General features: G+C 44.9%; 1 protein-coding gene across 4 annotated transcripts in view; it reads left to right on the top strand.

Annotated features, from left to right (window-relative positions):
* The window catches only part of LRSAM1 (leucine rich repeat and sterile alpha motif containing 1), a 28,603-nt gene that overhangs the window by 5,850 nt on the left and 5,305 nt on the right, over nt 1-17,448 (top strand). Inside the window, exons 4-19 of one of the 4 annotated variants that reach the window (XM_068656747.1) lie at nt 1,403-1,447; nt 1,931-2,008; nt 2,940-3,008; nt 3,851-3,935; nt 5,080-5,201; nt 6,618-6,708; nt 7,794-7,924; nt 8,515-8,544; nt 9,106-9,228; nt 9,742-9,881; nt 10,730-10,774; nt 11,835-11,905; nt 12,689-12,788; nt 14,276-14,363; nt 15,115-15,189; nt 16,700-16,780. In XM_068656747.1, coding sequence (XP_068512848.1) covers nt 1,403-1,447; nt 1,931-2,008; nt 2,940-3,008; nt 3,851-3,935; nt 5,080-5,201; nt 6,618-6,708; nt 7,794-7,924; nt 8,515-8,544; nt 9,106-9,228; nt 9,742-9,881; nt 10,730-10,774; nt 11,835-11,905; nt 12,689-12,788; nt 14,276-14,363; nt 15,115-15,189; nt 16,700-16,780 — 1,374 coding nt within the window. Of the gene's footprint in view, nt 1-1,402; nt 1,448-1,930; nt 2,009-2,939; nt 3,009-3,850; nt 3,936-5,079; nt 5,202-6,549; nt 6,709-7,793; nt 7,925-8,514; nt 8,545-9,105; nt 9,229-9,741; nt 9,882-10,729; nt 10,775-11,834; nt 11,906-12,688; nt 12,789-14,275; nt 14,364-15,114; nt 15,190-16,699; nt 16,781-17,448 lie in introns of those variants that run through there. The other 3 variants (XM_068656749.1, XM_068656750.1, XM_068656751.1) reach the window with 3 other exon arrangements.

The raw sequence follows: 17,448 nt of genomic DNA, 5'->3' as shown, positions 1-17,448 counted from the left end.
TGGGAATCCTTTTTCATTTGACAAAATGGGAAGGGCAGAGCAGTCTCAGACGCTCCCTGGTATGACAAATTATGGTAGTCACAAGGAACTTTTTTTGCAAAAAGCTAACTATTTCTAAGTTAGAGCTACAAAGTCTGCCACTTGCACTTATTTTCTCTGTAAGTGCAAATCCCTGGTTCCAGGTTGCTGGTTAAGGATCAAAATCTCACTTCCAGTTATGCTTCTGTTATTGTAGCCAACTAAATTAGAAACGAGCTGGCTACTGGAGTGTGAGTGGTTAGTGACAGATTGCCAGGCCTTCAGTGGAGGTACAGGTTTGCATTCTGGCAGCTAGACAACCCTTTTAAAGTGGAAGCCCATTGCTATTTGACACCCAGTTTTTATTTATTTATTTATTTATTTATTTATTTATTGTTTCTAAAACATTTGTACCTGTGCAGCCTTTTGTCACAGGATGCCTTTACCAAGCAAGCTACTAGATCCTGTATTGCTCTTTGAGGAGAGATTTGGGATCATCCGGGAGAGTATAGCTGTCTACTGTGCAGCATGAAATGGCTTTGCTGTCTTTGGGATGTTTTGTTCCAAGATCAGAAGCCAATGGCATCTTGTGTGTAGGTTTGTGAGCTGTGTGGGACAGTCTGTAAGCCAGTCTGGGTAAACGGGTGGCAGACAGAGGATGTGTACTGAATTAGTTCCATTCATAGCTGCAGCTGGTCTTGGATTCCAAGCTGCTCCTTTTGGATTGGTACCCTAAAACTCTGTCTTCCTGTTTTTTTTTTAGCCTTAGTAGTTTAAAAAATAATGCAAGCCATGAGTTTGGCCTTAAAATTAACTCTGAAATTAGAGACAAGGCAATGATTTAGCCAATAGCAGTTCATTCTGCAGAGCAGGTGACAATGCTCAGAGCTGGCACGGGCTGAATTTGCTGGAATATTACTTCTGATAATCATTTCTGATTGCCCCTCTCCTGCAGAGCCTAGCACACATGAAGACACTCAGTCCTGATGTTGCTCACCTTTGTCACTTAGCCCACTGCAGCGTGTTTGCCAAGGTTACAAAACCATAGAATACATTTATGTGATGACCAAGTGAAAATATGCCTGAACTCTTGAGTCATCGGTACATTGAATATTAAGTCACACAGGACCAGGACTCCTGCCTAAGCCTCAGTCTGTTCTGCACTCTGTGCTGAGCTGTCATGTTGTGGAGAGCCACTACAAGATGCTTAAATGGAAGCTAACCAGAAAGTGCTGGCATCCTGGGCCAAAACAAGTGGCAAGAAATTTTGAGTATTATGTGCATTTTCATTAAAAATTATTCAGACTTTACCGGTGGATACCATATAAGTGCTTAGAAATATAGTATCTTGTGAAGACTGATGGGACTATTTTTTAATTTTTAGGTTCCTTACGGGGCCTTTGCAACTTGTAAAGTCTTGCAAAAAAAGGTAATGTTACAACCCAGTATTGTTAGATAGTTCTGTTCTAATGCTTGAATATTACTGTTATATTTGAAATAACTGCATTTGGTTATTTATGTGTTGTTTCAGAAGTTTGCTTGTGATGCTTTTGGCCATTTGTACGATACAAAATTGAGAGCTATTTGGGCAGAACTAATCATTTGTGTGTGCTTTAGATATAATTTCTTTCATGAAAGATGAGAGGATTAGTTCTATCTTAGCCTATCTAATGATTTGGATTTCTCGTTAAAATAACTAAACTCTTGTTTAGATCTCACATTAAATGTTTGACCTATGAAAATCCGTTTGCTATTTTACTATTTTACTATTTTACTATTTTACTATTTTGGGTGATACTGAATAAGATACTGAACTCTTATGCAACCTCTGCAATTAAGTCTTAACAAATGTGCTTGTTCTAGACTGTGGTGTCTCTTGTGCTCATGTGCCAATGGGATTTTTCCTCCTCAGGTGCTGATTATTCATACAAATAATCTTACATCTTTAGTTCCAAAGTCCTGTAGTCTTCTGAGTCTCATAACTGTGAAGGTAATTGTGACTTTTAACTGTTAATTTGCAACCTCTTCTCCTTGCATTCTAGCTGCATTACCCACCCCCCCAAAAAAAAATAAAAAAAAATCTTCCTGTCTGACTGTTGTTCCCAGAAATTGGTAACAAAATGTGAAACCTTCCTTTCCTAGGATTACAGATCAGCCATCTCCAAGGTAAAGAGACAGTGGTAGCTGAGTGCTTTGTCTAAAATCATAGGCAGTCCTAGGATTCAGTTATCCTCTGCACTACCTCACACTTCCCCCCTCAGCAGCCTCTCACAGCGATGGTCAGTCTCATTGGAAAAGCCAAGAGTGGATCGTGTTGTGGGGTGGGTCCCTCTCTTTCCGTCACTGGTGGGTCACTTGAACGTGAACGAAACTGGTGAAGGGGGACAGTGTGTGACAGGGCAGTGTCACTGTTCCTCTCATATAATTGGTGAGGGCTTTCAGCTCCACCACCCTTGTGCTGTGGTTCCACAAGAAGTGAGGTCATTCCAGCAGATCACTGCCCCCCAGAGTAGGATACCTCCAGGGGTAGTCCTGCTCTTTCCCTGTGCTGGTGCTGGTATTGGTCCTTCCATGGAGCAGTTCAGCTCACTGACCCTGCAGAAAACATTTTTTTTTCTGTCAGGCTGGTTTCTTGAGGATGATTTAGCCACCTGGCTCATCGAGTTTTGAGGAACGGTTCCCTTGGTGTCACTCCTTTCCCTAGTCATCTGTTTCTTTTTATCAATGTATAGAGGCTGGAGTTCTCATAAGATCTGCAAGAGTTAAGAGTTAAGTGCCTGTGTCTCATTGAAAACTAAAGCCACTTTTTGAAGCCCTGTTGGAAGAAAATAATTTTAATTGCTTGATGATTCATGACCTTTCATTCTAGCACCATAGCTTCTTTCCCCAACATTGTCTGGTGAAATTATCTTCTCTTCCAGGTTCTAGATCTGCATGATAACCAACTGGCATCACTTCCTGTTGATATTGGTCAGCTAACATCTCTTCAGGTAAAAGATTTGCTCTATCCCAGGTGTCTGTAAAAGGCACATTAAGAGACAGCATGAATATGGGGTTCTACTGCTGTTTGTTTTATAATTAGCTACAATTTAAATGGTGATCCTTAAAGCATCAGATCTGTGTCACTGGCTTTATTGTTGCTGTGTTGAACTGGCTTGTTGGAGAGGGAGACCAGGAGAAGAGCATGCTGAATTATATAGTCCCTGCTTAGTGCAAGGGCTGTTAGTCCAAATAGCTCACACTGTGCCAAGCAAGGGCTGTGAGCAAGTGGAGCTGGAGATTCCAATCCAGTTGGATTCCTAAAATATTCAGATTTTACCATTCTCCCTGGTGTGATTATGTTGAGAACTCAGCGCAGTGTGTCACAGTGCTCCTCTGAGGAGCCCCTCTGTTTGGGGGCACACCTTTGGGTGCATGGCATTACTGTTCAGTCACTTGCTCTCCTGTGTGCACTGGGCTGGGGGAGTGTGGCCTGGGAGGAAGGGACACTCAGCTTTCCCGTTTCTGCATCTGCATTCAGCACCTACTTTGGCTGTTGGCTGTGAATACGTGCGGTAGCTAGATGTATCAGTATCCGGGGTTCTAGAAAATCAGCTCTCTGGGTTTTCAGCCTATGGATCTAAGCAGTATTAATAGACATGCATTTTTCCTTGTCAGATGATTAAGGGTTCATTCTAATAGCTTTTTAATTCTTATAACCTAGAAGGCAGTATCTAAAATGACTTTCAAATTGGCCTTCTGGGCCTGAAGGTAGTCCCAACAGCATAGATGTGTAGAAAACCTGAGAATTGTATAAATAATATCTTGAATATCTTTTCTGTTAATACCTTAGGTCCTAAACCTTGAACGGAATCTCTTAACATGTCTTCCACAATCTATAGGAGATCTTGCCCAGCTCCAGATCCTCAATGTGAAAGGTATGGTATGTTTTGTCTTGGTGCTCTGGGCAAAGCACCATTTATTTTCTGGGTTGTGTTGAGCTGCATTAGGAATTATACTTTTGAACCAAGGCAGGAAACAAATGGTTTACATTATGAAAGTTAAGGAAGAACATGAGACAGATTTCAATTCAAAAACTTCCGTGAGTTATTGGGAATAACTATGGTTGTTTGACTGCTTCTTAACAAGTAAACACACTATCTGCCATGATTTCCTGGCGTATGGTTCAATCCACGGCTCTTGGGTCAGACAATTATCATCAGATGATAATTTCATTCATCCTACTGCCTTTTTTCAAAAGAGGGTTTGTTGGGTCATCATGCCTGATCTCAAGAGCCAAAAGCTTCTCTGTGTGCCTGCATGTTGCCAGCACTTTAATGCCCAAACTGACTCATTTCTGCGATGAGGGCTGTGAAGAGGGCTCAAGGCACACATCTTCGTTCAGAAGCATGAGACCCATACAGAGCTGTGCACCCAGAGCTCAGTGCTCAGTGAGCCTGTGTAACCTTCCAGGTTTGTACAACCCTAAAACTAAGGTCACAATTGTATCTTTTTTTAAGATCTTGGACATTTTCCCAATACACCATGCCATAAATCTGGGAGAAAAAGGAGCCTTTGTTACAGGGAGTTGTTGCTGAAACAGGAAAGAAGGTGGAGGGCAAGGAACTTGGAGGTGTGGCTCAGCTTGTTGCTGTATCCATCTGCAATATCTGGTCTCTGACCTCTGGATTTGCAGTCCCACATTCAGTTCTCTTTCTCTTGTCTCTGGGATTCACATTGAAGGAGGGAAGGCTCCATATTATGAATATTCTCCTACTAAAGAGGACAAATGGAGTCTGTCACAGTGACCTCAGCTGAGAAGGCTGTCTTGGCTTGTGGAAGTGCTGCTGGATCTGTGCAATTGGGCTGTGTACAAGTTGATTTTGATCCTCACTTGCCTTGGTTGGCAGTGGCAGTATTTGGAGTCCTGGTGTGCCCCATGACAACCCCATCCCTGTACCAGAGTACAGAAAGTGGCTCACAGGTGTCTCTTACAAGTACAGTTTGATGTTCCAGTAGATGAACGTGCTGGGTGCAGCTTTGGCAAGGGTGCATGGCACTAAATGACTTTTCCCCCTGTAGGCAATAAGCTGAAGGAGCTGCCTGCCACTGTGAGTGGCTTGCGGAGTTTGCACACTCTGGATATCAGCGAGAACCTCCTGCAAGAGCTGCCCCGGGTGCTGGCTCACATCCGCACGCTGAAGGTATGCACCCAGCCAACTCTGTCTCTCCCCTGTTTGTTCTGCTGCAGGCTGCCTTCCTTCGTACTTGCTCTATACAACAATAAATTTAGCATAGAGAATAAACTTTTAGTGCTTGGGCAGCACTTATTGTAGGGGATTGTAACTTGGTTATTTGTGGTTCATGGTGTCCAAAGTTAGTTGTGCATATTCTTCTTCCTTTGGTCTTTTCTGATCACTTTTTGCCATGGCTTAACCATGGCAAAAGTAATCCACAGGGAATAAGCCTCCAAGTATTTTCTGCCACAGCTGCCTCCAAGAGCACAGACTGTGCCTGTGGACTCAGATTGACTCAGGCAATTTCCACCAAGGCTGATTCTGATTGAGCAGATTTTCTGAGATGTTTCTGATGAGGCTTTTGCCTCTGTTGCCATGATAGATCTCTGACTCACTGTCAGTCTCCGTAGGTTTCTGGATCCCTGGAGAGCACTTTTAAAATGATACAAGCATCAGGATTTTTATGGACATGTTGCCTTCTGGCTGCCAAACTTGTCAGCACTAAAGTGTGCAAATGTCAGGCAACAGGGCTGACTCAGACACCAGCACCGAGGATAGGAATAAATGCTGTGCTGTCTTGAGCACACATTAGGCTTCACTTCTGCTGTAGGCAGTCTTTGAGATTAGGGATCTGTGCAGCTTGCATCCATGTGTTTCTTGATAAAGGATTTCTTTTTTGGGCCTTCCTGCTAAGCTCTGCTCAACAGGAGGCAACATTAGGTCCTTTTGTTAGCCATAGGAGAACAAAGCAGAAGGTGGTCCTTCCACTGGTTCTTACTGGTACCCATCTTCTCCCAGTGCCCTTTGCATCACCATTCTTCCCGTGTGTCATGCTTAAAGGCTCCGGCACACAGAAATGTAGTAGAAAATGCCTGTAATTGAGAAGTGCTGTGCTCTTTTGTGCTTAAAGACAAAATAGACATGTATGCATGAGGGGGACGTTCCACTGAAGAACCAGCTGAGAATTTCCTAAATAAGGGACAGCAGAATTATCACTGCTCTGAGAGTTGTTAAACATCCAGCAAAAGTTCAATATAACCTTGCATTTATGTCAGATTTTAGGGTAATGTGAAATTATCACCTCATAAGTGAAATTCCATGGACCTGCAAGGATTTCCTTTCCCTTTTAATAAATTTAGGAATTCATCCAGATATGACATTAAATATTCCATCCACCTGCCCATGGTCTTTGAGAAGTCTTAAAGCTTTGCGGAGGAAAACACTACCGCTGTTAACCCCCTGAGACAAATGTTCTGTGGTTTGGTTGTTACTGGGTACAAGTCAAATCTTGCAGTTCACTTTCCTGGGTCCCCAGCCTTGAAGCAGTTGGACTCCGGCTGGGCTGTGAGAATAAACTGGAGCTCTGTGTGTTCTGTTTTGGAGATGCTGACCCTGGACGCTTCTTCCATGACCTACCCATCAGCTGATATTTGCAGTGCAGGTACAGAGTCCATTCAGCAGTTCCTCTGCAAAGGTAAGCAAGAAAAGTCTGTGGATGCTGGTGAGAACTTGGGGGACTGTGCTGTGCTCTAATTAGGTGTTGTGGCACGTTCAAAGATTGTATTTACAAAGCACAAATATCAGGTTAGCTCTGCCTCAGGTGTTTTCTGATGCTCTGCACATGGGGCAGGCAGTTTGAGGAGTTATGTGTAAGTTCTTGCTGGCAGACAGCAAAACAGGAGTCCTTCACTGAGGCTTACTTCTCACTTGCAAACTGAAATTTATGATGGTTTTGTTAAACATCGGAACAGTTGGGTCATGGACTTTCTGAGTGACCATAAGAAGTCATTACCTCTCTGTGCTTTTGTTTTCTCATTTGTATTTTCTCCAATGGGAGGGTTAGGCACTGCACAGGCACAGCTGACCCTGCCTTGGGACTCAGCAGTCACTTGAGGTCCCTTGTAACCTTATTTTCTGTGAGAAAGGGTGTGAGGGCCTGTGAGGGCTGATGTGTTCCTAAAAGAAAGATGGAACCAGATGGAAAACGCAGAGGACAAAGACGATGTACTGTGAGTTTATAAAACACTGTATTTAATACAGGCAGGAAGGTCTGGCAGAGATTCTGTGCAGGAGAAATACTTTGTCAGACATTGTCCTAATCCTTGACATAAAAGGATGGTCAGAACTTATTTTAGTGTGGCCAGCAAACTCTTTTGCAGCACCACCGAAGTGAACACGCCTGTACCTGTGTAAAGGAAGCTTTTCTCTCTGAGTAGGTCAGCAGAGCACTGGCCCAGCTCCAAGTGCTCAGTCTGTTTCTGAAGGGAGTTCTGTCCTGTGATTTTAGAAGTGGGAACGGCACTCTCAGCTTCTGTGCTTCCCTTCTGCACAGCCTCCTGTGTGCTGTTGTTTAATTGCCTTCCCGGTGGGAATGGGGTGGCACCATCTCCTCTCACAGCTTCTTGTTGCTAGACCTGAGCTGAAAGCTCTTGTAGCTACCCATCGATGCCCGGGGAGAGGGTAGCTGGAAGCTGTCTCACACACAGGCCAGCCCTCAGTCGTGCTGCCAAGGAGGTCTTTAGGCACCAAATGCCTTGTTTTGTGTCTGATCTCTTCCAGAGTGCGGAATTGCGTACTACCCTCCCTCACAGGATGCGCTCCCTGCGCTGGAGAGCGATGGAGGAGAAACGTCAGTGGATGGGGTGGACAGGACAGTGCAAAAGTACTTGGAGGAGGAGAACAAATGGCAGGTGAGGCTCTCTGCAGAGAACTGTCTCCATCCTTGGAGATATTCATAACTTGTTAGGACAAGGCCTGGAGCAATCTGCTCTGACTTTAAATTCAATGCTGTTGTGAGCAGGTTGGACTACAGACCTCCAGAGATCTCTTCTGACCCATTTTTTTCTATGATTGTGCATATTTTCTGAGCTATGTCAGTTTTAATCATTATCTTGAAAATGATGCATCCCAGGGACAGTAATGACAGTGTGATACAGTGTGTGCAGCATGGTACCACGTTTTTAATAATGTCTTGGGGGACAGCAAACTGCAGAAGCACCTTGTGATTCGCAGCCAAGTGGTGGATATCGCCAGCCCTTCCTGGGAAAGATGAGGCTGGCCTGTAATTTTGACAAGCTGTGTTAATTCCTGTGCTATTTGTCAACTACAGAGTAAATTTCTTTGCCCCTGGAGAAACATAAATGACTGGGCTTTGTGGATATGTTAATCTTCTTGTGCTTTTGGTTGATGTCTTTACTCAGTTAGGGGAAGATATAAAGCGGGCTAATAATGTCTACAAAAATTTGCTCCTGGGAGTAAATATTTGCTGTTTATTTTTCAGAACAAATTCTTGGACTATGAGAAGAGGAAGGTAAGGATGAACCCCTGCAAGTACTTTGTCTGCAGAGTAGGGCCACTTCTATTTCTTGTTTTCCATTTCTTTATTTGTTTTTTTTTCAGCCAAAACAATGTTTTGAGAACTGAGATCTTGCAGAACTCCCCCCAGACCTGCTCATTCCTCACCGCAGAATGCAGGCAGTAGTGTGGGGAAATCTGTGACTGAGTTGTCTGACACATACAGCCCATGAGCTGCAGAGTCTCTCAGGAGTGAGCAGTTCCAGTTCTCTCCATTTTTGTTGTATGGGTTGGTGCCCTGGGATGCTGGCTTTGTGACTATCAAATGAGTTGTGGGGAGTTTGGAGACTGTCATAAAAAGAACAGCAGTCTCTGCTTCACAATTTTTGGGTTCCTGAGAACAGAATATTTCTATCACCTACTCAAGCCTCCTGTTTTGCCATTTGTCCTTCTCTCTTGTAGTTGAGAGGATTACTGTGTGTTGTTTTACATTGCCAGAATTTGCTCTTGTTTGAGAAGGAGCAGAGCCAGCAGTCTTCCAGTTTCTGGCATTCATTTTTCTTCTTACTCTTCTTAGGAAAAAAAAATGCAGGAGAAGCTGGAATTTGAGCGGCGCCTGAACATAGGGCAAAGAGAACATGCTCTGCTTGTTCAACAGATCAGCAGTCAAAAGGATGAGATACTGCAGACAGTGAGAGAGGTAGGTCTCTTCGGGGCAGGCACTCTGGCCCTGCCACTTGCTGAGGCAGGGCTGTGCTTGTTGCCATGGACAGACTCAAAGTGGAGTGGTGTTCCAAGTGTCCAAATATGCAGAAACGTACCCTCTAGAGACAGCAGCTAATTCACTGCATTCAGTGTTTTTCTTCCACTTTATCTCTCATGTTATTAGGGACACTCTTACAGTTACTTGAGAGGTGGGAGCAGTGATGTTTGGCTGTACAGATTGGAGTACTTCCATTTTTCATCTTTCCCACCTATAGTTTTTTTGGCTTCACAGGTTCTCTGCATCTCCTTGAATGTACCTTGAAATGATTCCTCATTTCATTTGGGATTAGGCTGTCCCAGCTGATGAGAGTTTTCCTTTTCATAAGATCTCCCAGGATCTGCCTGGGTCACTGCAACCAAGTTCTCCATTATCTGGCCTTGTACAAGACACTGCCTTTCTTAAACTGACCACATTCTCCTTTGCATTTTTTTTTCTGCTTTGGCCTAGGATCAGATGAGGCTGGAGAAGGGTCTGACAAAGCACCAGCGCCATTTGGAGGAGGAGCGCCTGAAACTGCTGCAGCAGTTGAAACAAGCAGAGCAGGGCATTGCCAGCCGTATCCAGAAGCTGATAGAGGACAATCAGAGGTAAGGTGGCCCCAGGGTGTCCTGCAGTGAACTCTGTCCACTGGGGGCTCATGTTATTTTGTCTCACTCAGAGCTGTTCATTTCAACCATTCTGAGTTTTAACAGAACTGATCAGTCCTGGTACTTGGGAGATCAGTGAAGTTTTGAGGGTAAATCCCTGATCCGGGATGTGTGCTGCTTCTGCATTCATCATCCAGCCTGCAGCCTTTGGACAGACCTTCCCAAAGGGCCTGCGGGCTTGGCTACAGAACCAGGCTGTCCCTGCAAGCCTGTGTCGGACAGACAAACCCAGTGAAGTTGTATAGGCCTCTCTGGTGTCCTTGCTGTGGATACAGTTATGTTTCTTTCCTTTCTCAGATGGATTAGCTACACTGGTTTGGCTGTTTGCACTGGGGTCTGTACTCACAGGTTTGCAAATAAAAATACCAGGGTCCATATCTGTAGATGGTGTGTTGTTGAACTGACAAAATCCCATTTAAAGAAAGTGGAATTTGGCATCTCAAAAAAATGTGTCACACATACCTGACCTAGTGGGTGGCATCCCTGCCCATGGCAGGGGGGTTGGAGCTAGGTGATCTTTAAGGTTCTTTCCAGCCTGAGCTGTTCTGTGCTTCTATGATATCTGTGCTGCTGAAGTTTTGCAGTGCTGTGGAAAAATTCCTCATGGAATGTACTTACTTGAATGCTGGTTCTTAGGTACCACTGACCTAGATACGCTGACACAAGGTTACCAGCCTGCTTAAGGCTGCTCTTCTGTGCAGGAGAAGCAGAGTTGTTCTCTGCCCCTGGGGGAACAGGGTGTGCTGCTCAGCCAGATGAAAATCTTTTGTTTTACCTTTTTTTTTTAGGCAAAAACAAAGTTCAGACATTCTGAAATCATTGGAGAATGAGAGGTAAGTATCTCAAAATTTTCTAGAAAAGGGATGAGGAGCTAGGAAGAGGGTTGAGATTTAATTGCAGAGCCATCAGTATGAATTCACTTTAAGCTAGGGGAAGTTCATTTCAGACCTGCTGTCTGAAAGGTTTCCTGCTGCTTTGGCTGAAGCAGCTGGGTCTGATCACTGTTGGAGGCAAGATATTGGACTAGATGTGCCTGGGTTTACCCAGTCTGGCAAACCCCATGGGATGGTGATTGCACCTTCTTTTCATCTCAGGTCCTAGCTAAGCAGTTTAGGAACAAACTCCTATATTCCACTGTCACGGACCAACAGAAATCTTGTATCTGTTGGAAAGCAAAGCATCTACAAACATGGCCCAATGATGTGTACAGGCTGGGAGGAATATACCAAAGCCAATGCTCCCATTCAGCCTACACCTTGAGCTAGCTTTGCCTCCAATACTGTTTTTCCCCAACTCTCCCCTGCCTATATGTTGTCCCCTCCCTTCAGCCAAGCGTTTGTGCTATGACACAGTGAACTGACCTGGCTGAAAAATAATCTCATTGTATGGCAGATAGTTTTTCAGTCAGACCAGTTCCTGATCTATTAAGTGGTATTGTGTATAATTGTGCTGGAATAAGAATGAGGAGGTGGGGATGGAGGCCAGGCTTCTGCTTTCAGTGTCGTTACTCAAGTCAGCTTTGAAGTGACCGTCAAGCCTCAAGGGAAAAGAAAGCCAAACAAGGGGCTGGCATTGTGCTTGATGACAGCGTGTGCATGTCGCATTGATGTTCTTTTTCTCTTTGCTGACTTTCCAGACCCTTGCTAGGTCTTCTGGGATCAGTTTTCCAGTATAAAAAATCAATTGTTCCCATCGTTTTGAGCAAAATTTATGATTTCTCCCATAGACTTAGAGGACCTTTACCAAGAACACTTTGAGTCTCTGATGGGCATGTGGCTTTCCTGCACAGGTTGCTCGGTGAATCTGCCCAGCCTTTGGGCTCTGAGCTGGGTGGGCAGAGTGAGATAGTGCTTGCTTGAAGGAGTGGCTGAATTGTTCTTGTTTATTTGCTAGAATAAGGATGGAGCAGCTGATGGCAATAACACAGGAGGAGACGGAACAACTGCGCAGAAGGGAAGTGGCCTGTAAGTGTGGATAACTCCTTGGGGTGGTAAAAGGTACTAGAAAGACCCAGTTCCTTTGGAGGTGCACTGAACAGGTGGTAACCACGTGGGAAATGCTGACACACACATCCTTGCATGCTGCTTGGTGCAGTAGGGCAGAGTGGCAGGGGGCAGCACGTTTACCATAGCTGATCCAGTGCTTCCACCTGCAGCTCACTGCTGGGTCTCTGAGATGTGAGCTCTGCTCCTGGCGTAGCCAGAGCGTGTTGCACGAGTAGTCTGTGACTGAATGTAAGCCATCCCGTGTGCACACAAAGCACTTCATATTTTAGAGCTACCAAACAGACGTTAACTGTTCAGGTTCATGAGGCAGGAGGTTTACTAGGAGGTAAGCAACAATGGAACAAGGAACCATTTCTGCTCTTTATGAAGAAGAACAGATCTGGTGGGGTTACATGGGAAATGGTGCGTGTGTTTTCACCCCACGGGATGAATTGTTCACAGTGGGACAGGCAGGGCTGTAGCCCATCCAAGGGTCAGTGGCAGTGACTTGGCTCCTCCAAGCACTGAAGAGATTCAAGCACAGGCAGAGTGGAGTTCACTCATCTAATTTCCCCGTAAATAGCTACGATTCTTGTAGATGAATGAATCTGCTTGTAAATGAATGAAATGGAAAAAACTAGGACAGGTTGAAATGAGAGAGAAGGCACTGTTAATTGCAGGTTATTGTAGCAGCAGTGGCAGATTAGTGTCTGTTCTAGACACCAGCTCCTGTTTCAGACTGACAGCACTTCTGTCTCCCAGCTGCCATGCAACAAATGCTGGCCGAGAGCTACAAGAACAAGCTCATTCAAATGACCTACGAGTCTCGTCGGCAAGACCTTGTCAACCAGGCCTGCTCCAGGTACAGTGGCAGATCTCTGGGGCTTGAGGTAATGTTGTTGTAAAGTCCCTTTCTTGCCAACAGTCCCTGGTGTAATTCCCATGTAAACAGCCAGGAATTCCTGCAGCTGCTGGAATGCAGCAGGACAGCTGTACGTGAGCAGGTGACAATGCAATTTAAAGAAACTGTCAAACTTGATTGAATGAACCACCTTTTAACCACAAGAAAATGCCTGTTAATCATACTTTGAATTAACTATCACATTTTTACACCGTTTATTTTACCTTATACATTCTGCTAAATATCAAGGTCTTTTTCCTGTTTTGTTAGCCAGGTCAGTGTCAAACTGTGGTACAGAAATCCTTTTGTCACTTCCCAGGATTGTCTACAGGATAATGTTTCTGCTTTCATTGCATTTAATAACTTCTCATGGAAAAGATAAGAATTATGGTGCAGGACTTCTGTTAGCAGCAGCCAGAGCCTTTCATTTGATGCACTTAGTGTGGCATTTTGATAGTTCTCCTGGACAAATTACAGAGAAAATTGGGATTGTCTTTTCTTCAGATCCAAGTCCAGTTCCTCTGAGACAAGAGAGCTAAGATTTTTCATGGTCAATTACAGAGTCACCTTCTGTTTCTTAAAAACTAGACTCTGTTTTAAAATGTGGTGTTCCTTGCAGGGTCTTTGGGGAAGTGAAACAAATCAAGAATTGTTGGGGAAGAATTTTTGAACTAGTGGAGTTTATCACCCACAAAGCTATGAGACCTTGATCCACTGACACATGAAAGCTGAGACATGTCACTTCAGGAAATCACTGTATAAATGCCCTGATTTCCATTCCCATCAGCAGTGAGATGGCAGGTGGAATTGAGCAGTGTTACAACAGGATACCTAAAAATTTCACACTTTGCAATATGTGGCAAAGGCACAGAATATTAAAAAGTCCTCTTGACTTTAAGCATTACATGGAGGCTGTTTGTATATGTGTGGAACACTTTTCATTGCTACAGATGCAGAGAGCATTCTGGCTCTTTTTGTTTGCAAGAGTGTGAGAAATTTTTATCTGGCAGTTTCCAGCAAACACTGAACAGAAATAACCTCGTACACACCAGCAGAGGGCAGTGGGCAGGCACAGTCCTGCATGCAAGTGCAGGAATACGTGACCACATCGTCCGAGTCTCCCTCATCAGCACACCCTTCCCAGTGCAGAATGCTGATGTGCAAATTCACCATGAGCAGCTTGCTGGGGCAGCTACAGCCCCTGATTGCACTTCGAGCTGTGCATATGCAGGCAGTGGTGCTTCTGCTCTGGCTTAGGCTGTTGTGCAGATTTGCTCTGGTTGTAGAGAAGGTTTTGTATCAGAGCATTCAGCCATGTCATGGCCGTTCACCCTTGTTCAGTAACAAATTTCTCCATTTCTATATTCTCTGTTACCCACTTTTTCTCTTGTTTGTACCAAGAGTCTCAGACCCAGCAGTAACTCCATGACAAATACATCTTCTTGCAGCCTGGCTGAGATGGATCAGAAGTTCCAGCAAATCCTGGCTTGGCAACAGCTGGATCAGAACAAGGCTGTTAGTCAGATCTTGCAGCAGGTAGGCAAGAGAGCAAATTGTTTGCAGGGGGGCTCGAAGGAAAGCAACTGCACGCAAAAGCAGAATTGAGTGGCAGACATAGAAGCTATGGTGACAGGACTGGGCTGCTTGCAGAAGTTGTTTTATAGGACAGACAATATTTGCTAAACTTTGAGACTGTCTGGTATTCCAACAAACTGACTTTGTTGGTTGAGAGAAAAATGTATTTATTCTTAAACCACACAGCAACTTTCATAAAGGAGAGCAGCACAAGTCATGGGAAGCAAAGGTGGTCTGATGGTTAATGCAGAGGATTTTGATACAGAAGTCCTGTCTTTATGGCAGATTTCTTGTGTGACTTTGGACAAGCTGCCTATGCCTATTGAGGCATTTACAAGGCATTTGCTGCTTTTGAATATTTCCTTTTGAACATAAGACCTCTTCAGCTAATTTTTCAGAAGAGCTGGGAAGCCATGGCCTGTTGCACAGACCTAGCAGCCTGGCTGCTGAGTGCTGCTGAAAATGAGAGGTGAGGTTCATGTGCAGCATTCAGCTTGTGCGTTTGAAGAACATGACTATGACTTCTTTGTCCAGCTGTAAAGAGGGTTTTACCTTTGGGGACTGTGAGGTCTGTCATGGTGTAATCTGGACCCTTAGCGCAGAGTAAGTGCTATTTAGATGTATGTGAGCCACTGCAAGGTAGCAGAGTTTCTTAGCACATTTGCAACTGAATGAACAACCCTCACTAAGCAGGATGTTGTCTGTCCCTTAGAGTGAGATGCAGAAAGCTGCCTTTGAAGCTCTCCAACTGAAGAAGGATCTTATGCATAGACAGATCAGGAACCAGGTGAGTCCGCAACAGAAGGAAGAACAAACAACTACTCAGCTTATACCATCATTTGATGAAATCCTTCTGAGGAAGATCAAAGTGCTCTGAGCACAGAGCAGGGTCTGAAGGAAATGAGCTCTTGTATTTCTGAGAGCTCTGTAACAAAGCATTGGGCAGTGTTGGATAAACTACAGTCTCCCAGTTCCATAGGAGGTAGTCTAAAGGCAGATTTTACAGCTGGGGAGGTAGTGGAATCGCCATTGCTTCAATCATCTCAGCACTAATGCAGATGAAATGCTGGAGAGTGGTCACTAGAGGACAGACCTGCCTTGGCTCTGTAGGAATGGTCTGCAATTGCAATTACAATTTCCTTCAGGTTTCCTTAGCAGGGCTGCTGTCTCCACATGAGTCCACTGCATCTCCATCCAGCACATTGGAACTGCACCTTCAGCCAAAAGTTCACCTTTTCTTTCCCATTCTCAGCCTGCCTTTCTGAGCTCCATTCTGCAGAAAGTGAAATGCAATAGACAGGGAGAAGAGCAAGAGCTGGTGGGGAAAGTAGCAGTGGTTGATGCATGGAGATGAGCAGCTGGTTTCTGACACAGTGCTCCAGGAGTCTTCCCTCTCTTGATCTGACACTAAGAGAAAAGTCTCAGGTCTGGAGTTGGTAGATAAGCTTAAGAGCTTTGATATACTCAGTCATTCAGTGACTGATCTTTGCATTGTGCTAGAAGCCTGTGGACTGTGCACAGATGATCCAGGAGATGATTCTAACAACTCTCCATGGCTTGAGTTCCATAAGAGCCCAGCATTTTTCTTGCACTTGCTTGGAAACAAAGTGCGTTTGTGCCTTGATATCACAGGGCAGGCCTTTTGCTATTGAAACACATCCCATCCCACCAACATCCTGCACAGCCGGGGAAAGGTTGGGAGCCTTGGGTGCTGCCTGCTGCAGAGCCCCAGTGTCAGCAGGAATTTTGTAGTAGGTGGTGCACATGAAGCAGCATGGCCTGGGGAGAGCAGGTAGCCTGGCAGCTAGGTGAGCTGGGCTCTCTTCTTGGCTTTGCTGTGGGGTCTGGGGCAACTCACTTCACCTCTCTGTGTCTCAGTTGCCCTGACTGAAAGAGCAGGTATCATGATGGGATTTGCTGAAGCATCTAAAAACCAGGACCCTGCCCCCAGTCCATCTGCAGTTTGAACAGTAGTGCTGTGAGGATTTTGATAACCAGTTGCTGCTTTCCAGAGTGGCTGCAAGGTTTGGCTGAACAAGCTGATTGCAGTGTGCTTCTAGACTTGAACAGAAGGTGTTTTAGAGCAGAGAGGCAATTAGTGGGGGACACAGCTCTTCAGGCACAGGATGAAGAGCAGCCCTAGAGCATGTGTCATGGAAGGGGACTAGCAGGTTTCCCAAACTTCTGGGCAGCTCTGCAGTGTTGTCCTTCCAAGGGCAGTAGTTAGACCTCATCTTGAAAGGGCATAAATTAAAGTCATTTCAAATGTCAGTAAAAATGTTTCATCTTCTGTTTAGATTAAATTAATAGAAACAGAGTTATTGCAGTTGACACAGCTGGAGTTAAAGAGGCAAGAACTGGACACAGAGACGCTGCAGGTATGTAGGGCTCTGGGGCTGCCCCACCACCCTCTCTCTCTGCTCTGGGATCGCAAAAGCTCCACTTGCTTCTCTTGCTCCTTGCAGTTTCCAGATGGTTTTATGCTTAGTCAGATGGGCACTTACCCACAGGATACCAAAAATCTCTCTTTGTCTTGGTAACATGGAAACATTGCTGCTGCTCTTAAACATCTTGGCAAATTTTCAGGGAACAGACAAATAACCTGCCCCGATAGAAGCAGACAGTTCTAGGTTTGCTGGGTGGGGAAGGATTTTGCGGTCCAGTTGTTGGCTGCCCCAGAAACAAATGCCTGCTGAGCATCCCATGTCTTCTGACATAGCTGTGTTGTGTTTTGGTTTTAAATACCTGCCGATAATGGCTGTCAGCTCTTCTCCTTCATTTCTAAGCCATGCCTCTCAGGCTGTTCCACCTCACCATCCCACCATTCAATGGGCTGACTTCAGCAGCAGTCACACATGGAGAAATCTCAAGTTTGGCTTAAGAAGCTTGGCTTTAAATTTTGTTATTATGCCTTTGCATCAGTTTTTGTGTCGTGTGGACCTTTTGCCAGGTTAGGTCACCTTTTCGGTCAGCCCAAGAAAAGGAGGATCTGTCCCAGTACCCGCATGCATGTCTGTTGGAGGGCAGCACAGTATTTTTGCAGCTT

The sequence above is a fragment of the Anas acuta genome, chromosome 20, assembly GCF_963932015.1.
Source record: "Anas acuta chromosome 20, bAnaAcu1.1, whole genome shotgun sequence".
In the NCBI taxonomy this organism is placed as follows: Eukaryota; Metazoa; Chordata; class Aves; order Anseriformes; family Anatidae; genus Anas; species Anas acuta.
This window is presented reverse-complemented; position numbering and strand designations above follow the sequence as displayed.